Here is a 24,838-nt window from a genome sequence, read left to right as displayed (position 1 = left end):
TCAGGGCCACTAGGGAGCATGAGATAATTGTATTAACAAGTAGCATCTGGAATTTATTCAATTTTACACAAATCCTGTGTTGTTTATGAATGAACTTAGCTTGAGAAAGGGAGTGTGATTTTAGCTGTATAACAAATAGATCCTGCCCTTGGGTTGGCCAAACTGTCAAGCCTGAGAGCACAATGTGTTCTTCCTAAGTGCCACTTGGAACCACCAATGGAGCCATGAGAATTCTCACTCTAGGTTATCTAGAGGAGCGAGATAGGGTTCCCTCTCTCATTTAAATAATCCTGGAAGCAGAGATTCCCAGGTTCCTACATTTAGTCAAGGAAGGGAGGATGGCAGGTGATCTCTATTCTTTGCAGCTCCCGTGTGCCTGGGGGCGGGGGGGGGGGGGGGGTTGTACACTTAAAAAAATTTTATCCTGCTCAGAGTATAAAATAGGAAACAAACTGAGAATCTCTGAAAACAAACCAAGGAAACCATGTTGTAAAATAAATTAGGCAACTCAAGTGCATTTCACAAATAATGTCTCTTTCATGAGGAGGAGGAGGAAAAGGAGGACAGAGACCTGCTCTGTAGCAACAAACCAAATCAGCAAGGTCAAAGACCTTGTACCATTAAGAGGCACTCCCGCCCCAGCAGGAATGAGGCCCAGGCCACCCTAGTTTCAAGGTCCTTGTTGCTACACAGATTAATGGCTAAAGGAAACATTATCCAAACAGTTTCACATCAAAGGCAAAATGGCAAGCTGATCTTCCTTAACCCAGCCAAGTGAGAGGTAGATGATGTGCGTGCTTGGGAAGAAGGCTTCATGCCGTTCCAGAGTGGATTTTCCCAGGCTCCCCTTCCCTGACATGCCCACGCCCAGCAGTGCAGAGCCTGCCTGCCTGCAGCCCATGGGCCTGGCCCTCTCCCTCCAGACTGTGCATGTTCCAGTGCACAGGTCACACTGGGAGTCGGAAGAGATGGTACTGTGGTATGCATACGGGCCTCAGAGCTAGGTGAGGAATCATGACTTTCTCTGACCCAAGGAGTGGAGGAGTCTTTTGTTTCAACTCTTTGAGAGATGAGCGTGTGGTCTTATGTTTCAAAGCAATGCAAGAAATGTCCCTCTCATGATTCTTGCCCAACAGTAAGGTGGACAGGGACAGGAAGAGTGTGGTCCTCCACCACATCTACTGAAGGGCATGCATGGTACAACCGACATTCTGTGACTCACCTGTACTCATGACTTATAAAAGTAGAGAGAAGTCACATCATTTGCTTCTTGGGAGTCACAGCTCCAAACCTGCTACATTGTGGAGGATAGCCATCTTTCAAGCTTATCCACAAGACTCTTCCATTAGAAGATGTTGGGTCCAGCAGGAGTTAAGAGAGTGGAGCAAGATAGCCACTGACTCTTGGAGTCTGAGCACCTTTGAAGAGCTTCTTGAGGGTAGTAAATGTGTCTGAGCCTTGCACCAAAATGCTTGTGGAGAAGAGCTGGGGACGGGAAATGGGGCATTCATTCCTTGAGCCCACTAGTTTCCGAGCCCCCGCTCTTGTCTCTTCAGGAAACAGGGTGATCAGAAGTGTGACAGAGCCTTGTGGGATGCGTATTGTCCAACCTAATTACAGCTTCATTATCCCCCTCCCCACCTTTATTTGCATTCTCATTTTCAATTCCTGCCATCTTGTGCTGTTTTTATTGCTATTATATTTTAAGCATTCCTGTGACTGACTTTTAATATTCCCAAGGCATTAGTCAGCCAAAACAACTAGAGAAGTGAATCAGAGACTCCATAAACACACACACTGGCAGCCAGTGCTTGTGTTCTGGTTGCACCTGCATCCCTGTGCTGCCCCTGCCAAGAATGTGGCCAATTGGCTCTAACAACTTCCACACATAGGGCTTCTGTCCCTAGTCCTCTGAGCCTTGACACCTTTCCAGTATCTTCATATTCATGCACTGTTTTTCTGGGTGCTTCTCCTGACCCTGGGCAGAGAATCCACCAATTTCTTCTAATTTAACATGGCCTAAATCTGTCATCATGAGCTCCTGTGTCCACTCTCCATGAGGTTAGGGGATGACAGGAACCAGAGTCAGCGGGGCAGGTGATGGGCAGTGAGCCAGAAGGCTGGGGAGGTTGCTCAGGATGTTGCCTGGCCCTGGACAAAGTGCTCCTGTGGGCTGGTCACCTTCTGCCTGGGCTGACTGGCCCGGGAATGCCACCACCTAGCTCCGAAGAGGCCAGTTCAAAGTCGCCAGGGCCAGGGCTTCTCGAACCATAGTCCCCAGCTCTTCACCTCTGGGGCTCTGTACAAGGGGTTTCTGTGCTATTACCTACTCCGTGACTCCTTCCTCTCTCTCTGACACAGTGGTCCCTGTTACTTTTACTGCATTCTTTCTCGCTGAATCTGGTCCTGCATCTGTCTCCCATTCCGGATACAGAGCTGTCCGTGGTATGTTCCAGCCATTGCCCCATCAGCTGGGCCTGTCCAATTCCAATTCCCCTGTCCAATTCCAAGCTCCAGTCCCCTATCTCCAACTACCTCCTGTGACTTCATATCTGAGTAACTCATCACCACCACCACCCCCCGACACCATATACACACAGTAGAATAGAAATATTGTTTCTTTCTATTCTCTAGTCATGGCATTATATCCTGTCCCTTATTTCCTAGAACACACGAAGAATTAGATCATCAATACAGATTTACTGTTTTTTTTAAACATGAATGGTACAAGGAAAATTTCAGAAGTTAATTGAAATTTTAAAATATCTCACAGAGATGTAATGTTAATGGCCAATGAATATATTAGGTACATTGATGACATTCATAATGCCATCTTCATTTGCCTTTAGCTTGAAATTATAAAGAGATGAGGTTTGAGAAACGTCATGCTTTTGAAAATTATCAAATCATGTCTGTCTGGTTCTGGGTCCTTTGACATGTCAGTTCCATAACAGCACCTTTCCAGAGTACTTTCAAAGGATTACTCCATGCCCTTCTCATTCTCATTTTCTTCCTGATGGTTCAAGGAACCAAACCCAAGGGAGATTCACATAGACCCATACCATTATTTTAGAGTTCAGCCACGTTCTGTCTGTATCTTGGAGGAAAAAGATCTTAGTCATTAAAGCCAAGAATCCAAGACCAGAGAGACATGTCTCTTCCTCCCTAAGTCTGGTCTCCTCTGTGGACACATCAGCAGTTTCTGTTTTGGGTCACTTGACCAGGACTTGGGGAGAGATTTGAAGTTTAAAGAATGGACACTGCTCCCTAAAAGTTCACTTCTGAGAAGATAGAGTGCAAATAAGCTCAAGTGGTCACACAGTCCCCTTTGATGGCATCCTTTGGACGGCTGCAAAAACACTGTGTCAGGGTGTCAACTTTGGAGCTCATTTCATTTTGGTAAATAAAAATTAAAGTACTTCTAAGTATCATCAGCAACAGGAGCGCTAGTCATATAGGCTGTTTTTGTGAGAACAAAGCCCTAGCATGTCTCTGTTTTTGTCTTCTGTTGGTTTAGGGACTACACCTGGCATTGCTCAGGTGTTACTCCTGGCTTTGTGCTCAGGGGTCACTCTTGTAGACTCAGGGGACTATATGGGATGCCATTAATCTAACCAAGGTTGGCCTCTTGCAAGGCAAGGCCCTATGTGCTGTACTATCTCTCTGGCCCCATCGTGTTAGCTTTCTTAGAGATTATTTCGAATAAAATTATCATTCTTTGTTTTTCATACATGGTCATACCAGCTTTCCACATAAAACTGTACACACAAATGGGATTTTTAATAATGTCAGAAAATGTGGGTTATGTTTGCTTTCCCACATTCTGCCCGGCTTCTGTTCAGTAATGGAGACAGTCACCACCCAAGAACTGAGAAGACCCATATGGACATAGTATGACATAAAGACTTAGAACACAGCCAACAGAGTACACAATATAAATGCTTTATTGCTAGCACAGAGGGTTTTTTTTAAAGTAAATTGAAAGAAATAAATCTTCATTTTCACATTCTATATTGCAGTTCAAAGGTAACTAACTGGTTAATGGATATGTTCACTTGGACAAACACTACAGGAAGAGAGAATGACATTTACATGGAGAATTCAGAACTGTGGTGACTCTCGAGGCCAGGGGCCACTGAATACACAGTCTTCTGTATGTAATAGCAAGTAGCGATTTCTTTAATCATGAGTAGATAAGGGTTATAAATAGAAAACCGATATGGATAGAAAGCAGAAAACTGTTAAATACACCAGGCTACATATGTATTGTCCACATTTCATATACTCTAGGTTACAATTGGCACTTTTAAATAAATGATCTTCATCTAGGTTATAGTGAGACTGGATTAGATGTAGCAGGTGGAGAGAAGGAAGGAGAGGAAGCTGGCACGACCCACACCAAGTTGGTGGAGTCGTAGAGAGCAGAAGAGGAGAGGGGCTGGGAGGAGGGTTGCTTCCTCCCTCACCGGGGCAGACTGAGAGGCAACAGTGGTGTGGAGACAGAGCCTCCCTGTTTGATGGAGGAACTTGTGGGGGACATGGCAACTGTCCCAAGCTAGAACTCTGTGAAAGGGGAACCTCCAGAACTGACAAGGCTTTATCAACTGCCAGTGGGCATAGGGGGCATTAGGGCATGATGGGCCAAAGTCATACTGGGGACACTGAACAGCAGGTGCTAGAACAGTGAGGGCTGGGACCCAAAGCCACCATAGATTTCATCTGCAGAAATAATTGCATAATAAGAATGGTCAGCAGTATCAGAAATGGAAATATTTCTGCAAGACACCCAGAATAACATTTTTTCTAAATCCTGGAGACTACTGAGGTTGGTTTTTGTTTTAGGTTGATTTTAAAGATAAGCTTTGGAAAAGAACTTACTGGTGTATAAAATACAACAAACCAACCCCTGTCTTATTCCAGAACCACCAAGAAGGAATTAAATGTACCCTTGGGCACCTGAGTGCACAAACATGGGCCCAGACAGTGTGTTCGGAAGCTGTGAACCCCACACGATGATGTGGAATTTCATCTTCCTCTCTTCTGGTGCATGCTACGTGTGGATGTCAAAGAAAACAGGTCAGGTCAGGAGGCTCCTGAGCCCTGGTTTCTCCACCGTGCATCTGCAGTGTACACCAGACCCTGGCATTCCCAGTCTGTGCTAGCTCTAACTAAAACCATCACATGTTTTGCTTTGAAGAAATGGATAACATGAAACGGTAATTTGGCTGCAAAACCTTGGAAAATTGTTCCCGGCCCAAACATCTGCCCCCAATGAGCTCAGTTCAGATCTCCTCGGAGAAGCAGGAAGACGGCAGTGTGAGCAGAACCCAAAGTGGAGAATGGGGGACTGAAGACAATGGCCAGGCTCCCTTTCCTCAAGCGAGAGAAGGGGACATGTCAAATCACACAGCTCCCCTACTCAGCCGTGGATACAGAAAGAGACCCTGGATACGACTGAGACCAGTTCGCCTCCCTTCACCCTACAAGCCCCAACATTTGGTATCTCTAAGGTGTTCCCTTTACAGAGTGCCAAGAACAGCCCAGCTGGTTTGCTTTAGTTACACAGTGACCAGCCTGGCCTACACACTATCGGTGAAATCTTTAAATAAGGAGTGAGCATCAGCTTTGGATTCCTGAGAGCTGGCCCCCAGGGGAAGCAGAGGAGAGCTGGGCAGGCTGGCCTCCACCTGCCTTCTTAGGAGTTCTTCTGGGGGATCTTGACTGTCACCGTCTTGATTTCAGAATATTCCCGCAAACCGAACTCGCCCCTGGAAAACAGAATGGACAGAATGAGCCACCAGAGGCCTTTCGGGTGCTGTGGTCAGAGTTCTGGGGAGAGACAGCTTCCCATCTGGTGCACATGCACCAGAACTCATCGGCAGAGCTCTGGTGCACGTGCAGACTTCCTAGTGGGGGACCAGCTGACCAAGGGAGCCTCCCAAAAGCAGCCCAGATTTTCTCAAGATAAAGGGGGTATTTGTCTTTGCACTTATGCACAGAAGGATGACAGTTCCCAACCTCTCAGAGAAACACGTCAGGCTAACCCTGGGCTGTGCCCATATTGACCCCTTGTGGCAGGGCCCTGTCCCGAACCTCTGTACTGGACTTCTATGCCCAAGGACACTGGTTCTTCAGAACAAGGGTGAGCCCTTCCTGAGCCCTTGCTTCCCACCACCAGACAATTTCTGAGAGGTCTGTGGTCTTTTTCCTGCACTACAGAAGGGGAATGAGCCTGGATGGCCCCTCCTGGGATGATGTGTCCTCGTTAGCTCTGGCCAAGCTCTGAGTCTCTTTATGACCAAGCTCAGTGCTGGCTGATGCACGCAGCTGGACTTTTTCCTGCCCTGGGGCAATTTTTAATGTGTCTGGATATTCATCCTGGATATCATCTGCCTCCTGCCTGGTGCCAGATCACTCCCTCCTCACTTCCTGGCCTGGGCACGCACTTGAGGGCAGACTTGGAACCACTTTCCTCCCACCCTGCTCCTGGAAGAGGCCGTGGGAAATGTCAGGAGGCCCATGGGTGGTGAAAGACGACAGGTTTGGGTGTTTGCAAGGTGTGGGGCATGATGTGGGATGTATGGAACACACAGAGTCCGAACCAGGCAGAGGCCCGGGGTCCAGGGATCTGTGCGCTAGGATCTCCCCTGGAACTCTGCAACCAAGAGAGGTGGTATGAGGTCTGAGCTGCAAGGACAGAGGAATGTGGGCATAGTCTGCCATTCAGTGGGAGTCCAGCGGCTCTCTTGTGTCCAGGGCAAGGCTCCCCCAAGAAGCTCAACCAAACTGAAGAGATTTCTGACCTCCAAGCCCTGGCAAAGATTGTTCCTTTGTAAGATCCGGTGAGGACCCAATGGGATATTGTGCCCTGTGGAGTCTTCTGGGCTCTGGGGAACCGTGTTCTAAGTCCTCTGGAAGTCCAGAGGTGCGGGTTCTTGACTCTTTCAGTCCTGGGCCTGACCCTCCACTCCAGTCAGCAGATTCTGGGGGCTTGTGGGCTGCATTTTGGAGGAGGGGAGGGGCAGACACAGATTCGCTGGGGGAGACTCTTAGGGAGTCACATTCTGCTTCACAGCCACTGCCGTTTCTTCCTGAGAGAGAATGAGCTTGGCACCACCTACCCTCAGGCCTCCGTCTCTCGGCCAGAGAGAGGCATTGGGCACCTGCTCAGAAGCAACCTGAATGCAGGAAGGATTCTTCCCAGACTAAATCTTTTTCTGTCCTTTTCTTGGGCTTAAGGGCTACAAAGTTGCTTTGGCTTATAGCAGCGTTTTTCAGAGGAAGGTCCCCAGATCCCCTGCATCTGAATCAATCCAAAAATTTATTAAAAATGCAAGCATCCTGTGACTGGGAACTCTGGGTTCCACGGGACTGGGAACAGAGATCCTCTGCTCGTTTTCCCCTGTCTCTGGTGACTCAGCGGCCAGGCCCATAAACCACCTCTGGCTGGCACCAGATAATCTCATTGTTGGCCACCATCCAGATCGCATGTCCTTCTCTTCTGGAAGGGAGCATAACATGATACTCGCCATAGCCACACCACTGGACCCCATGCCAGGCTGTTTTACTCGGCACACCCCAGAGGGGTGTGGGTGAGAGTCCTGCCCGCTCCAAGGGACCCAGCTTGGCAGAAAACCCCCAGAACTCAACCCGCTGCCATGCTCATGGCCATTCTCCACACATTTGGGCTGAGCCTCACGCATGAGTGAACCTATTCCTGGACCGCCGTGAGACACTTCATACCACACACCCTACCCATACTCCAAGAGTACCACACCACATTTTATGGGGTTCAAATAGTAGGCAACTGATCACAGAAGGAAATACATACATACATATATAAATAAATTTATATACACATATATGTGTATACATATATATATACATTATAGATGTATATATACACAAAAGTTCATAAGGCTTAACCTTTAACAACATGTTAGTGATATCATATAGAAAGTCTTAATGGTCCCTGCCAAAACAGAGAACACTCCTCACACTCTTTACTCTATGGATACTTTTTTGTAGCATTTTCAGTGGTTTTTCATAACAAACAATACAAAATATATTATTTTGGTTCTGCTTTGGGACAGGGATTGTGGTTTGGGATGGAAACATCCCAAATATGGTGGTGGGAAGGTGTAATGGTGGTGGTGTTGGTATTTGAATATTAAATGTAATCAAATATTGTGAATTACCTTACAAAATAAAAAAATTAAAAAATGCAGGCCCTGGGATCGAGCCCAGATGACAGAAACAGAACCTGTGCGGGGCACCCCAGGTAGGTGTGCTTAGCCAGTGCCTGGCTGGCGCAGGGATCTGCATGTTCTGTATGGGGGTGTGCTCGTGACCAGTGGAAGATGCTCTTGTCTACAAGACAATCATGATGGTGCTTCTCATCCCCAAGGATCATGGCTTTCTTTCCTTTTCCTGGAGTGGTGACACAGATTTTTTTAATAGTTTGGGCTTGAGATTGACCCTTGTCTCAAGGGGGATCTTTCTGAGGAAGCAAAGCCAGGCCAAGAGGAAGACTCAGCGCACAGAAATGCTGCAGGGAGGGCCAGGGCATTCAGCGGCTGACTTTTGGAGTTGGGGACCAGCCATCAGCTAACCTGCAGAGGGCAGCCCTGTCCACAGCTTGATGTGGGGAGCACTCAGGGGCTCCAACACTTCCCAAGGAGAAGCCTGTTTCCAGAGAGGGCTACTTCTCACCTCTGTTGCTCTTAGGGAGGGGCACAGAGGCACCAGGGACCAAATGGATGAGTGTGCAGGCTGGGCCATAAATGCCACATTCTGTTCAGCTGAGGATTAAATGGAGACTCTCAGACTCTTAAAATGAGGATAGTGGGGCACAAGGACCTGGTAAATCCTTGGTTTGAGTTATTTTCTTTATTTTAATTTTTTTTTTGTCACACTGAGGAGTACTCAGGTCTTACACCTGGCTCTGTGCTCAGGGATCACTCCTAGCAGTGCTCAGGGGACCATATGGGGTGCCAGGATTTGAACCTGGGTTGGCAGCATGCAAGGCTAGTGCCTATGCCCACTGCATTATTGCTCTGTCTGAAACTGAGTCATTTTCTACCATACAAAGTCAATTAAGGGAAACTTTCTGGGGGCAAGTAAGAGCAGAGAGCCATCTAATTTAGACACGATGAAGTGAGTCACATCAAAAAGCACCGTCTCCTAATTACTTTTTAGTTACACTGGGAAGAGGAAATGACAAAAGTGTCTATAAGACAAATATTCAAGACGTTTTCCAGTTTCTCGGACTACTGCTCTGATCCAAGAGAACTATCTCCAGGACCATCTTTTGAAGCTGTGTGTGTGTGTGTGTGTGTATGCGGGGGGCAGGTGGAGGAGTGGGGCAGGTGGGGGGTCCACAACAATGGGAGAGTGGTGAACAATGTCACACTCTGAGTCCCAGAAGGGGGCCATCCTAGAATGAAGGTATGGGTGAGCCTGGGATTAGAAGGCACCATGCAGCAATTATCCATTAGAAGTCTATCTCATGCTCATGATTAATTCGCTAATGAGCTGTAACCATATCCACGTGAGATGTATTCCCAGAACCCCACAATGGGCCCAGCATCACAGGCACACACGGGGTAGGGGATGAAAGAAGTCAAACACACCTTGAGAGGCAGAAAGTTAGTGCCACATGCAAGTGAAGAAGAGATCGTTGGAAGACATGAGGCCTGAAGACAGCTGAACGAACACATTCAGCAGGAAGCAAACAAGTACCGGACTCTGTGGAGGGGGTCTGTGTGCCAAGCACGAGAGAAGCACTGAAAGCCAGAAGCAAAGCGTCAGACCAAAGCAGGTCTTCCTGGACATGACCCCTAGGACAGAGGTGACACTGCTGACACCAACTGAATCAGACGTTCAATTCCACCATGCGTTCAAAGCAACACTTTCATTAAAGGAAAAAGACTGTCCACCTGACAGTCATAGTTTATCAGTGATGATGAGAGCAGCTACGTTGGTCACACTTTGATAGGTATTTGGCAAACTTAATTCTAATATCTAACAAGCACAGCAGCCCTACGGAATGGAGGTTTTGAATTATTCCCCTTTCACAAGAGTCTGAGTCTCAGTGAGCAGCAGGAGTTTGTCCACCGTTGCATATGTATTAAATGGTAGAGTCAGAATACATATATGAGTAGGGTAGTTCGAGAAATCTTTCTCTAAGCATGAAAGCCATACCAATTTTATGATTTGGTGGTAAGGCTAGAACTTCTCAGCTAAAATAGCTGAGGCATGCAAATCATCTGTGGTCTTACGGAATGATGGATTCACTGAACCTTCCCTCGAGAGCATGCTTTCCCCACCAATACCTTGTTTTGTCCACCAGTCCTGAAATCCTTTCTCCATCTACCCGAATTCTCCATTCTTTTAATGGCAATTCAATCTTGGTATGAGAAAAGACTGAAAGTTTTCTGGCCTCCTCAGTCTTGCAGTGACCTTCCCCACCTCTGAACCCTTCAGCCATTTGTGATTCCTCGAATCCTTCTGCTTACTTCAATTTTGCCAATATTATGACTCAAACAAGATTCAAAATGCCTTACTGAGCTGCAGTTTCTCTGAGCACTGTGACCTGTGTGCAGCGAACCCTTGTTCCTCGTTTCAAGGTAGATGGTGAACTGTTTGCTCTAAACAAGGAGGGAACAGGCATGGGACCTACTTCCTTCATGAATCATAGGAGTAAGAAAACACGGATCCAGCTTCTTTCAAAATGAGCAAAATTGGTGTTGTTTTTTTCTTAATAGGGGGGTAGGTGGGTTGTCAGTTTAAGAAGATGTTGGCTATCAATCATCATCACTATGACACTGAAAAACATCCATTTATTTCTGTTAGCTGCAAATAAAATCCCCTTTCAGCCAAGTTTCCCTTTGCTTTAGTCCCATTTTCAGGACCTTACAAGCTCTGGAGGACTTAGCTCAGTTCTGATAATGTGCTTAAAGTGTCCTAGGGCCCATCAACAATCACCTGAATATCATGAACTAAGAACATCTGGAGTCACTGACACCTTGCACCTCCCAGATCTGTCACTTGCTGTCTGGGCAACTTGGAGAAGTCACTTAATTCTTCAAACCCTCAGTTTCCTACATAAGCTGTCTCTATCTACATAAAAGTGTATCTTTCCCACCAAACCTGTAAAAATCAAATAAAACAAAGCAGGCATTAAATGAGGGAGAGCTACCAAGGCTAGTGTAAAATCCTTCTCACTAGGCTTCTTCCTCTAGCTTCTGTCAAGATATTCTCTATATGCCAAGAATCTTGGCTTTTTAAACGCTCGTATCTCTTCAGGTCCCACATAATGACCATCACAAGTCTTAGATTATGCTTCAACCACCAACATTTCTGCTTGTATTGTCCAAATTTCCTCCATTCATCCTGTGCCCTAACTTTGCAGTTCCCAATTCAGGGATTTAGAGGGTCAGAGCAGGTGATGGATGGAAGTCTGGGGAACACATAAAATGAATAGCACCCGAAAGTCAATCGTGGAAGCTGCTGGAGTGGCGGAAATTATGGCTGAGTGCAGAACTCACGGCAGCAATTCTGCTACTGGAAAATAAGAATATGGAAAAGCTCTAGCCTTCATGTAAAAGTTCCTAGTTCTGTCTATCAGTTAAGATTTTTAAATATTGTGAGGCAAAACCAAACATTTTGTTAACAATGGGTTGGCAGTTGATGACCTGTGCTTTAAACACTCCAAATTCTGTTTTATTCATTTATAAGGTCTTCTATAACCACACCAGAAAAAAATTAATTCATTTTTATCAGTATGTACAACCTAACTGATAAACTTCTATGCATTTTATATAGCATTCTGGACCATTAATTTTTCTCCATCCCATTTCAGGTTAAAGGAGTTGAGTTTTGTTGATCTGTGTTGTATGTACTTTGTTATATGTGTTCAATAGCTGATAAGAGAGAATGAAATGATTTTGTATTTCTCTATGCAGATATTCTCAATCTCTATCTGCAAGCACCAGCAACTTTGGGCACTCACATTTCTCTTCCATTTCCAGACATCTTGAATCCCCCAAAGGGACTCTGGGCATTCAAAGCATTGTAACAATTGATCCTGAAAGAAGAAAACACAGAACCATAAGTGGGAATTCTATTTGTAGATAAATAATATCACTGGCATGATATTTCTTTTAAAGTTTCCTCAGTTGGGCAGATAGCCCAGGAAGTTGGAGCATATGCCTCACAGCACCTGCCTTGCAGGCTTCAGCCCTGAACTTGAGCCCAAGTGAGGTAACAGAGGACTGCATACTCATGGCCATAGGGCCCTGAGTACCAGTGGGTCAGGAAAGCATCACTTCACACTGGACCACCTAGCCCAGTTGGCTGAGCAATTCTGGAGGTGGCATGTAGGCCATCCGAGTATTGCCTGGGATTACCCCACCCCCATCCTGCTTCATGCCAAATAAAATAAAATAAAGTGTTGTAATTGAAGATGTCCTTTGCTTCCTGATCTAGCCAATAAGGAATGCATCTTTTTACAGGATGAAATCCAATTGCCTTTGTCTCCTCTCCCGTTCCAGAGAATATATTTCTGTAGCATCCAGACCCAGAAGAATCACAACATCCTATACCACCAGGGGAATGCGCTTATTCCGATCTTACCAAACAGTTCCAGCTTGCATTGCAGAAGACACTGTGAGGGCCTTGTTGATGTCATTAGTGAAGACAGCCGCAACGAGGCCAAACTCTGAGTTATTGGCTCTTTCAATAACTTCATCCATAGTCTTAAATCTCAGAATTTCCTGAACAGGACCAAAGATCTGTAGCAAAACAGTTTGACCCCACATGGTCGCTTTGCTGTTTCATCCCCAAAGCTCCACAGTTTAAATCAAGTTTATTCTGGCTATATCTTTTTAAAGACATTTAATTTTCTCAGCAGAAACCTAAAAATATATCCCCATTCTTTCCACCAATAAGATAGCATAAAAGTCTACCTTCAAGTGTGTGCTGACTGCTCCATTCCCCACCCCCCACCCCCATCCCCCAGATTTCTTTGATTCTACCAGGTTTACCAAGGCAATGTTTTCATGTCATTCAGACTGAGGGCTATTGCTCCGGAATGTCGGCTCATGGGCTCATCTGCTACTGCATAAACACGAAGATGCTCAGATACAATCTCCTGTCCATGGGGGAAACCAAACTGTTGCTAGTGTACCACTGAGATCAGTCATAGGCTATTACATGAATTCAGTTGGCTAATAGTAGCAACCACCTAGCCACTATCCACACACTTGCCTTTTTAATCTTTTCCTCTTCAGAGTGAGAATTTTATAGTCATGACTGCTGTAACGTAATGCATATCATCCAAAGAGCTATAGCTCTAATTTCTAGATGGCCCCGTAGGCCATCCCAGGAACAGCATAGATTTAGTTAGAAATATGAAGTTGATACCTCCTCTTTGGCGATCCGCATGTCATCAGTGACATTGGAAAACACAGTGGGCTCAATGAAGAATCCCTTTCTCCCCAGTCCTTTGCCTCCACACTCTAGCTTGGCACCTTCAGCCACTCCACTCTGGATGAGTTCCAGGATCTTATTATATTGCTTCTTATCAATCTACAGGAAAAAAATCACCCAATGAATTCATGTGAAAGCTTCCATGAAAAATGAAAAAAAAAGAAAAGCACTTTATCTGTGACTGTTTTCAATTCATAACTACATCTAGTCAACTAACATAATAGAACACAACCCACTTTTGACCATTGAAAGATGTTGATTTTGTATGATCTCAACCTAAATATTAAAAATTCTATAAATGCACAGCTTTGAGGATACCACCAAATCAGAATCATCAGTTGTAAATTTTGGCAATTTTTGTAAATAATGACAGACTGACTTGTTGATTACTATTTATAAGAGGAAAAATTAACCTCAACAATGAAATGAATAGTTTTAGCAAGTGGTAGGAATAAAAACAAAGCGATAAAAACAACAGATAGGCTACATTGTGCTACACATCAAATCCACTGGGATTTATTTATGAAACTCCTACTACATGTAGCAGAAATGATCATATTTAAAGAATGAGGGTTAGCTTCCTACTCCATAAACTAAGGTGAGCCTCTTGGTGAAAATTACAATGGTTAGTAGAGAATGTGGAGGGGTGTGGGAAGAATGGGTAGGGAAGTCTGTAGTATGGCACAGAAACTTTGGTAATAGAGGTGCTGAGCATTTTACCACTACAACAGAGGTATTAAATTAAGCCTCTGAAATTCTGCAATACTACAAATCAATGATAAATCAAAGACAAAAGGGCTAAAAGCAAGTAAAAGGACAGTCTTGCTCCCCTCAAAGTTACAGTTATTGTTCTATTGTTATGGTAAATAATGTAAAACCATAAAACCTAAATTTACTTGAGTTCAAACTACTCTGCTAGAATATTAACCTTCAATCAAGAGGTCCTCAAACTTGAGAGATGCTGCTTCTGATGGGAAAAATACAGATATAATGACCCGGAGGAGATGAGTTCAGATATTCCTTTTAAAATTACTAGAATCAGGCTGGAGTGATTAGTACAAGAGGTAGGATGCTTGACTTGCATGAGGCCAACCTGGGTTTGATCCCCAGCAGAATCCCACCAGAATTGATCCCTGAGCACAGTCAGGAGTGAGCCCTGAGTACAGCCAACTATGGCCCCCCAAACAAACAAAAAACATTCTCAGACCTGAGGGGAGAAGAAGGAAATGGGAGGGAGATAACAAGGGTCAGGGATCAAGGGCCTGGGGTACATTTGGTGACATAGAAGGGTGGTATGGCTTTAGAGTCAACAGGACTGAAAACATGAGATCCAAACTACAACAACCAAACTCAAAAATGTTCCTGTCAAAGAGGAAGGCTGGAGGGCAGGAGGAACCTGGGGATACTGGTGGAAGGAGGTTGAGGTTGGTGATGGGGTTGCTGTTGGAACATTGTATGACTGAAACTCACTATGAATAACTTTGAAAATCAGTGTCTTAACAAAACATTAAAATTTTCAGAATTTTACAGAATTCATTTACAGTTTAACATAGGAGTTCTATGTGGAAATATCTCTTAATCGTTACAGAGAAACTGCAGAGCTAAAGAGAGAATGAGGGGGGCTTTTTTTTTTGTTTGGAGGGGCACACTTGGCTGAGTGCAGGGTGTCTTCCTTTACTCCTGGCTCTGCCCTTTGGTCTCACTACTAGTGGCCTTGGGGATCATCTGGGGTTTGAAGGACTGAACTCAGGCTGATCACATGAACTCAGGCTGATCACCATACCCACTGCACGACTGCTCTGGCTCCTAAAGAGTGAACTTTGACGATCCTTCCAACCAACAGTGTGTGAGCATTCAGAGTGAGAGCAGAGGGGAAAGTTGCTCTTCATTTCCTACGCATTTGTAAGCCACAAGTGAGTCTTCCTAAAGCAAGGTCAAGTTGACGAAGAAATTTCTTGGCAGCAGACAAAAGGATAAATGACTCTGGGAAGAAAACAGCCCAACTCTACTGGACTGTGGTGTTATTAGCGACCTCTTCCACTCAGTGCTTAGGGCTGGGAGTGGGTCAAGAGCCAAGAGTCATACTTTACCTTCCCAGGGCTTTCTTTGGAGCTTAAGATACTCCAACTTATTTCCAAAGTTCAAAGTAACCTTGACACAACTCGAGTTCTTTAGTTTTTCAGGTAAAAATCTTAGAAAGGGAAAGAGAGACCTAAGAAATCACAGTGCTTCACTAGTCTTTCTTTCTTTCTTTCTTTCTTTCTTTCTTTCTTTCTTTCTTTCTTTCTTTCTTGAATTACCACAGATAAAGCATTATAAAGCTGTTCATGATTGGGTTTCAGTCATACAATATTCCAACACCCATCCCTCCACCTGTGTAATTACCCACCACCAGTGTCATTCTCCCCACCCCCTTCCCACCTCTCTCTCTCTCTCTCTCTCTCTCTCTCTCTCTCTCTCTCTCTCATTTTTGGCATTATGGTTTGCAATACAGCTACTGAAAGGTTATCATGTATATCCCTTTACCTACTTTCAAAACTCAGTTCTTGTCCAGAGTGATCATTTCCAACTTTTGTTTTCATACTGGATCTTCCTATATCTTAACTCCCCTCATACCTCCCACAATGCTTGTGGTTATTTCCAACCAATGACCAGTCCTTCTACACTGGCCATTTTTAAAGTCGCGAATAAATCAGAAGAGTAGGAAAGCAGCAGAAAAGCATGAAGATGCTGTTTTGCAGGGTCAAGCTTCTGTGCTTACCAAGGGTTAAGAACGGGAGGGTTATAATTTCTCTACCTGGGGTCCCTGCTCAGTGGTGGGGTCGAAGGGACTCCCCACTATGCGTCTCTTGGCCCGTTCCACGCTTCTTCTCACAAACTCTTCGTATATGGATTCCTCAACAAAGATGCGGGAGCCGGCCGTGCAGCACTGGCCTTGGTTGAAGAACACACCCTGGTGGGCCTGCTCCACTGCATAGTCCACTAGGAGAGCAAACAGACATACATTCAACACTTCTTGGCCAACAGCGTGGCTTGTCCATAGGGTCACTTCCCTCCCTGTTCCCAGCTCACAATGCAGAACAGTGCCAGCACTGGGTGGAAAGCACAGGTGAGTTCTAACTAGACGCCACCTTCCCATCACTTGCTGGAGGGACTCTGACAATTTGACTTCTTTGCATCTCTTTGGATTATGCCTTCTACAGTAGAAGTTGTAACATGTCAAGGGACCCAAAATATAATGCAATGCAATTTAAAAAAATTAACTAAGAGAGAAACTAAGAGAGAAAGCCACTGCATTTTGGCTGTTAATTTATATACGACTATAAGATCAATGGTTGTTAGGCTGCCAATTTTAAGAAAAATATAATTTTTAATGTAAAGTTGACTTTTTAAAAACACTTTGTAATATTAAGAGTATTTAGGTGATCTCCATACTGCATTTGTCTTGTTAACTACCAATTTACAAACACTTACAACCTGAATGCACTGGATTTATAGAACCTTGTAACTCTGTGTTTAGTTAGTAGCACTGTAGCACTGCCCTCTCATTGTTCATCGATTTGTTTGAGCAGGCACCAGTAATGTTTCCATTGTGAGACTTGTTGTTACTGTTTTTGGCATATCAAATACACCACAGGGAGTTTGCCAGGCTCTGCCATGCGGGCAGGATACTCTTGGTAGCTTGCTGGGCTCTGGGCTCTCCGAGAGGGATGGAGGAATCGACCCGGGTCGGCTGCGTGAAAGGCAAATGCCCTACCTGCTTTGCTATCACTCCAGTTCTTTTAGTTTAGTTAGTATTTTGGGAAATTTATCAAACTGTATAACAGTAGTGTATCAGCTTCAAAAACAGTAATTTCCTTTATACTTATGTGAAATTCGGCAGCAAAATAGGACAACCCATTTTTCACCTCATACATCCTACATTTCAAGACAGTTCTAATAAATCTCATGTGCAACAAATGAGTCACTCCGTTCATCAATATCATCTTGTCAATCAGTGCCTACATCTAGACAGGAATTCAGATAGAGAAAATCGGGTCCTTTTGATAGCCAGTATATAAAGCTGAACTCTGCAAATTAGTGAATGCTGATTTACTCTCTGATCAGGTGATTTGCTCTCTGGTCTCTTCAAGTGGGCAAACTGGGAAAGGAGAATGTGAGAAGGTTTGGGGATTTCGTTCCCTGGAAAGTGTCTCAGACCAGCATCCCCGCAGCTGTGCCTGCTGCTGCAGACATCAGGTTCCCCAGGATGCTCTGGGGCACACTCTTCTCTGATTTGCTCTATTCACTCAGAAGTGACCCACGTGCCTTACATGGAACAGACAGAAGGGACACTGATGCCTAAACAGAGAAAGGCTGTGAGTGTGGGCCCTGTTTGGGAGGGTTGGTAAAAGAGAAATTTTCATATGATCTACAAAGCTATCAGGCAGGAGGACTGAGGCATAGTGATTTTTCCGGCTGAGACTCCCACAAAGTGTTCAGAAGCTGATGTCAGTTCTCCTGGCACCATTCAGCACCGAGCTGTGCCTTTTCACCCTTGCCTACAACACAGAGTCAAGTGGCTCATTCGTCTCTAGAAAACAAACTTGGTCCAATTTTGATAAATGCTTATTAAAATATTTATCTATGTTTTCCCTTTGGAAGATCTTTTTCTTCTTGAGTTTCTCCTTTTATTACTTTAATTCCCCACTCCATCCCACCCCACCCCTTGGTGTTAAAGTAGACACACGAAGGCTGTTGCAGGAGGCACTGGGAAAGCTATGTGGGGCTGACTTACAATCGGCATCAGCAAAAATAATATTGGGGCTTTTCCCTCCAAGTTCCAGGGTTACTCGCTTCAGATTACTTCTCCCAGCTGCTTCCTGGATAAGCTTCCCAACCTGAAAGAGAGGAGATGGGGTGAGGTCTCACAGGCCTTCTTGTTGGCAGAAAAAGTGGGCAGAGTCTGATCCTGGCAGCAGTCAGCTGTGGCAGTCAAAGATCCTGCAAGGCAAACCAACACACTGAATGCCCACAGGAACGACTCCTGTGGTCAGCTTGTGTGGATAACAGAAGCTGAGGTACAGTTTAACATCTATGCTTCATTCAGCTGGAAGATTGCTTTAGTTCTGTGATACTCGTGGGATCAACAAAAATGGGGTTAAATTTGGAAACGTAATTATGGAAAAATTTCTGTGAAGACATCTGGCAAACAAAATGTGACATGAGGATCCACCATTGACAGACACTTCGGGTTCTTGGGGCCTCTAAAACTGCACCCAGTGATGCTTGTGTAGTGCTGTTAGCTTTGGATTCTGATTTCCAGGGAAAAAACCAAATGGTTTCTCCTGAAAGCACAATGGATGTAAAAAAATCTTTTGTATCTCCAGAAATGTCAGGTATGACTTTAGTTACATGATTTGAAAAGATTAGACTGTGATTCTTCTGCCTTTGTTTAGCCTATATCCAGATAGCTATAAGGAAGTTGGATGGTTGGAGGACTTTATTTGTGCAATGCTTATTTATGTAGAACTAAGCAAACTAGAGGCAAATTTCGGAGAAAGCATGCATAATTGTGTTGCAATTCCATTTCCAATAAAATTCAAAGTATCAAAAAAGAAACAGAGAAGTGTTTCTTCAAGGAAGAATGTACCACCTCACATTTTCCTGAATTTCTCCACAGTTTTCAATATTGCTTATTGTTTTTGCTAAATGAAGTCTGTCAGAAGGAGTGGGGAACTCTAGAATGATCTTTCTCTTGTGTGGAATATAAAGAAACACAGCAGTGAGTAACAGAGGTATCTGTCTCTATAATTCCATCCATGTCATGGAAAATTGGATGTTTTGTGCTACAAAGATATACGACATCAAAAATACATGGAATAAATATCAACTCACAAACCACTGGAACAGAATGGAGAGTTCTGAGTTAAACCCCCAGATTTAGGGGCAGTTATTCCAGAACAAAGGAGCTTAGTATATAAGGGGAGCAAATAAAACCTCTTGAACAAATGGGTTGGGAAACTGGACAGCCATATGTCACAAAATGAAATTGAAACCGTACCTCATACCATTCACTAAGGCAAACTCAAAGTGTATTAAAAACATCAAGATTAAACAAGAATCCATTGAATACATCAAATAAAAATTAGGCAGAACTTTCCAGGAAATGGACCCAGAGGTATTTTTAATGAGATGAGCACAGAGGAAAAGACAAAAATAAACCTAAACAAGTGGGGCTTCAAACCTAAACAAATAAGAAATCTTCAGAGCAAAAGAAGCTAGAACAAAAATAAAATGACATCCTACTGAATGGGAGAAAATATTTTCACTCAAGATAAAGGGCCAATATCCAGAATCTATAAAGCACTCACAAGGTTCAACTGCACTGCACTGCAGCACTGTCCTCCTGTTGTTCACGGATTTGCTCAAGTGGGTACCAGTAACATCTCCATTGTGAGACTTGTTGTTACTGTTTTTGGCATATAGGATATGTCATGGGTAGCTTGCCAGATTTTGCCATGCGGGCGGGATACTCTCAGCAGCTTGCTGGGCTCTCCAGTAAGGAATTAAACCCGGTTGGCTGTGTGCAAAGCAAATACCCTACCTCTGTGCTATTGCTACAGCCCACACAAAGCTCAACAACACAACAAAATCCAATAATCCTATTAAAAATTGGTAGAAGAGATGTACACACTTCCCAAAAGAAGCAATAAGAATGGCCAGTAGGCATTTGAAAAAGTGCTTATCATCCACTTCTGATAAGGGGGATGAAAATAAAAGCCACAGTGAGACAGCATTTCCTACCAGTGAGACAGCAAATGTCTGGAAACAGTCAGTGTTGGTGGGGTGATGGTGAGAAAGAAACCCTTATTCGCTGCTGGTCAAAATGTTGTTCAACTGCTATGGAAAGCAATATGGAGATTTCTCAAAAATGTAGAAACAAAATCTCTCTTTTAACCTAGATATACCAATTCTTGCATCGACCCCCTCCCCAAACACAAAAACATTGATTCGAAAGGACACAGGCATATCATATTCATTGTAGTGCCACGATATGCAAACAACCCAAATGCCCAATTGCAGTTGAGTGAATCAAGAAATTGTGGTACATATACACAGTGGAATATTGTGCCGCTCTAAGAAAGCATATATCTTACTCTACAGATGAGCAACTTGAGCACTAGATGCCACAGGAGCTGCAGGTTCTCAGGGGTTATTGGCAAAGCCTTTGGGACTCTGTAGGCGACTCCTCTCCTCTCCCCTCCCTTCCAACCTCTGCCCTTTCTCCTTCCTGTCTCTGTTTACTGGGCACTTAGCAGCTGCCATAAGCTTCCCATACCATCTCCCTCAATTTCAAAGGAATTAAAAAAAAAGTAGGAACACCACCTTCTATTGACATTATGAGGCTCACAAATCAGTTACAAAATCTGTAACTAATTTCTGTCAGGCATTCAAAACATAAGGAAGAGCAGGCAAAATCATGGGTTTTTACACGTTCTGAGACAAGTGATAAATGTTTAGAGTTATGAAAAATAGAACTTTCCTGGCTGGCATTAAATTTGTTAGTCCCAGTTCATAATATTTACCTAACATATAACCTAACATTCTATGTGTTGCCGCTAAGAATGTTAGTGATTATTTCATGGCTACAGCAGTAACTATGTAACAATCTCGCTCAGTCTATGATAATAGGAGAATACCCTAAGAATAACTTTCCCCATTCCAATGTTTTGCCAATCTTTCCTCAGAAATCAAATTTGTGCTAAACACTGAAGGAAAATCTCAGATTAGTAATGTATTTTCTCTTCATTTTTGAAAAGAAAAGTTGTGGCCTTGTCTTGAGAAAGAAATGGACATGTCAGACTATACTAGAACAACTTCCATCTGAAAAAAAAAGTTTCTCATAATCTCTTCATTTAAAAACTCTTTCTTGTCCTCCTCCTGTGGGCTAGGTTCATTTCAGGGCACAGTCCCTTACTGAAAACTCACAGCTAAAAACACTGTCCTGTATACCTAGCATGTACTCAGTAAGTATGGCTTTGCAGTTTATGGAGAGAAAATTCAGGTTCTAATTTAATTTTGCATCTAAACTGGTGAAATGATGATTATGCAGCACTTCACTATAGTCAGAACACCCAGACCTTACCCCTGGAATTAGGGTAAGTTATCCTTCATTAATAATTGGATCAACCTTCATTAATAATAGGATCAAGCACCAAATGAATTCCCAGGACTTGGTCAGTTTCCAGCTCAGATTCTCTTTGGAGAACATATTATCACCTTTGAATTCACTGAATGGAACAAGGTTAAGAGTCCCCAGACATGATGCCCCCATCATCTCACTCCCATGGAGAGGAAAGTGGTGCTGAGGAGTAGAACATATGAAATTGCAAAGTAGGGATTCTTAAGAGCAAAGGATAGTATGTTCAAAACAAAGTGTTTACAGAGGAACTGAACTGTGAACTCATGGAACAGAGTAGGCCTAGTGCAAGTCTACCTAAAATTTTACTTGTGTAAGTCCTAGGCAAATGTCTAAAATTAAGAATGGCATTCTGAGGAAGAAAGAATAAACAATAGAATCTAGGATGATCTGAATCTTCTGAGAGGAAAAGGCAGTGATGAGCAGGTTCAGTGGAAATGTGTGGCCACAAAAATCTCTTCACTCTATTTACAGCATGGTCAGATGGGGCAAGTTCATGGGAAGAAACCTGAGGCTGCAAGGGTGCTCAGTCTTCTGAGTAGTTAAAAATAAAGTCAGTAACTCTAAGATATATAAATCACAGGAAGACCTTAAGAAGAAAATAAAAGCAAGCAAGCCTATTAAAAATGGGGAGAAGAGATGAATAGAAATTTCCTCCAAAAAGTCATCAGATTATCAATTGGTATGTTGATCACATGAAATGCAAATAAAAACAAAGAGATATTACCTCACACCAGTGAGACTGGTACATGTCACAAAGATAAAAACAAACAACTGATATTGACATGGACATGGGAAAGAAGGAACCCTCCTTTCGCACTGCTGGGGGAAATGCTGACTGGTTCAACCTTTTTGGAAACAATATAGACAATTCTCAAGAAATTAAGACTTAAACTTCTATGTATTCCAACAACTTCACTTCTTGTCATCTATCCAATGGCCCCCAAACTACTCAGAAAACAAAACAAAACATTTGAGCTCCTATGTTAATTGAAGCACTATTCATTGTATTCAAACTCTGGAAACTACCAAGTACCCCAAAACAGATGACTAGATAAAGAAACTATGGTACATATACACAATGGAACACTACACTACTGTAAGAAAAAGATTAAATCATGAATTTGCTGCTACATGGATGGAATTGGAGGGGATCATGCTGAGAGAAGTTACTGACAAGGAGAGAGATAAATATAGAATAATCTCTCTCACATGTGAGATAAAAAGAACCCATTGTAAGGGGGCAACAAATGGCACACAGTAACAATCTATGAACTGATTTCCAAAGTGAATCTTATTAGGGAAGTAAGATGGGAAGGATGGGAAGAGTGTGGTGGGGATGGTAAGGGGTTCGAGGGGGGGATGGTGGTAGGGGGAGGAAGAAACTCTGAGACAAAGATGGAGGGAAACGGGAACTATGGTGACATGTCAGTGTTGGAATGTCGTATGCATGAAACCCTACCAATGACAGCATTTTAAAACTAAAATTTAAAAAGTCAATAGTGACAGACCCAAGACACACGAAAGAATCTCGGAACCGAGCAGTTCGCTGCAGAGATGCCTCTGAACCTTGCACCAGGCCAATTTCACTGGAGTGCCTCAGACAGGAACAGGCGTCATCCCTCAACCTTCTCCTTAGGAATCCCAGGGGCTGCCAACTTTCAGAACCCAAAGAAAATCCCAGGTATGCGGGATCAGTGACAGCAAACCCCAGGCCTCAAAGGAAAGGGGACAGACTGGCGCTTCCCATCTTCCTGCCCCATGGGACCCTGGATGTCACATCCATGAACTGCCTTGACCTGCTATTTAAGTTCGTTAATGATAATGATCCAGAGACACACAAAAGAATCTTGGAACCGAGCAGTTCACTGCAGAGATGCCTCCAGATCTAGTTATCTAAAATTTTAGAATTCTAGTAGTGTGTGGCTAGAAGAGCTTATGCTATTCATAACAAGCGGTGCAAAATAAATTATCTAGCAACTGCCTGTTTGGCAAGTTTCAGTGGTGGTGGGAAAATTCAAAATAACAGTGATGGGAAGGTGTGATAAAGGTGGGACTGGTGTCAAAATATTGAATGTAATCCATTATTGTGAACAACTTTATGAAAATAAAATTTAAAAATATAGTGACAGAACTCATAAAATCAAGTCCTGCTCTGATAAAACAGGCAACTAAAAGATAAAATAAACCATCAAACAGCCTAAAAAAGTAAATTTTGTATATGAGTGTAAGTTAAATTGGATAAAGACACAGATTTTGAGTTTTTTTTCCCAATCAGAAAAGATGTAACAATATACTCATGTTATGTCCCTTATTCTGAGACAGAGAACCTAGATGATGAGAACTCAGCTTGAACTTATGAACTATATATAGTGTGGCCCACAGGAATCGGAGACATAGAAAGCATACACTCTGGTTTGTCTTTCTAAGGAATATTCGATCTGGGGGAGCTGCATCACCTCATTGGGTCTCAATTGTTTCATATCAGAATGAAGGCATGACCCAAGCAGTCAAAACTGCCCTTGAGTACTCCAGTCAGTTGAAGGGGATCAAAAATGACACCTTAGACCCTGTGAATTCTGAATTTCTTTCTTATTTATTCTGCAGTTCTGTTTGTCAAGCAGAAGCAGCTTTGCAGAAAAGTTTCACTGCTACATGGAATAATAAAAGAAAAAAAAATGATGTCTCTGTTTCTCTGCAGAGTTTATTATTAAAGAGGAAGTGATATTCATCCTATCTGTGGATTCTTAACTTTGCACTCCATGCAGTCTCCCAGCTGTATCTCTGTACCCCAATAGACAAGGCTGGGGAGCTGGGGCTCCCCCACACATAATAGAACTGGGCTAATTCTCAGCAGGAATGTTGGCAGAGACCAACTACGACTCCCATGCTTGTTTTGAAAAGGCTTTTTAAGATTGATATCGGAGTATCCCTGGAAGAGCCTCAGCTCACCAGAATCATGTTCCCAGCAATGCAGCTGGGCAGGGAAATGTAATTTGGTGCTTGGCAAGGAAAATAATTTGTTATATATGACAAAAAGAACACATAAGACTTCTTTCACACCCCTATTATTCAAGGCTATTCATAACTAGATTCAGAATCTAAACTAGGGTAAAATTTTCCTTTTTCTTATTTAATGATCCACATTGAGATGGATTCCTTCTC

The 24,838-nt window shown here is 43.5% G+C and overlaps 1 protein-coding gene across 1 annotated transcript in view; it reads right to left on the bottom strand.

Moving 5' to 3' along the window:
* Window positions 1-5,023: 5,023 nt before the first annotated feature.
* Window positions 5,024-24,838, bottom strand: part of ALDH1A2 (aldehyde dehydrogenase 1 family member A2) — an 89,377-nt gene continuing 69,562 nt past the window's right edge. The window contains exons 8-13 of the mRNA XM_056130727.1: window positions 18,269-18,371; window positions 16,289-16,473; window positions 13,426-13,590; window positions 12,637-12,794; window positions 12,014-12,088; window positions 5,024-5,768 (exon numbers count right to left, since the gene is read on the bottom strand). Coding sequence (XP_055986702.1) covers window positions 5,696-5,768; window positions 12,014-12,088; window positions 12,637-12,794; window positions 13,426-13,590; window positions 16,289-16,473; window positions 18,269-18,371 — 759 coding nt within the window. The 3' untranslated portion in view covers window positions 5,024-5,695. The remainder of the gene's footprint in view (window positions 5,769-12,013; window positions 12,089-12,636; window positions 12,795-13,425; window positions 13,591-16,288; window positions 16,474-18,268; window positions 18,372-24,838) is intronic.

The sequence above is a fragment of the Sorex fumeus genome, unplaced genomic scaffold (genome assembly GCF_029834395.1).
Source record: "Sorex fumeus unplaced genomic scaffold, SorFum_2.1 ptg000081l, whole genome shotgun sequence".
NCBI lineage: Eukaryota > Metazoa > Chordata > Mammalia > Eulipotyphla > Soricidae > Sorex > Sorex fumeus.
This window is presented reverse-complemented; position numbering and strand designations above follow the sequence as displayed.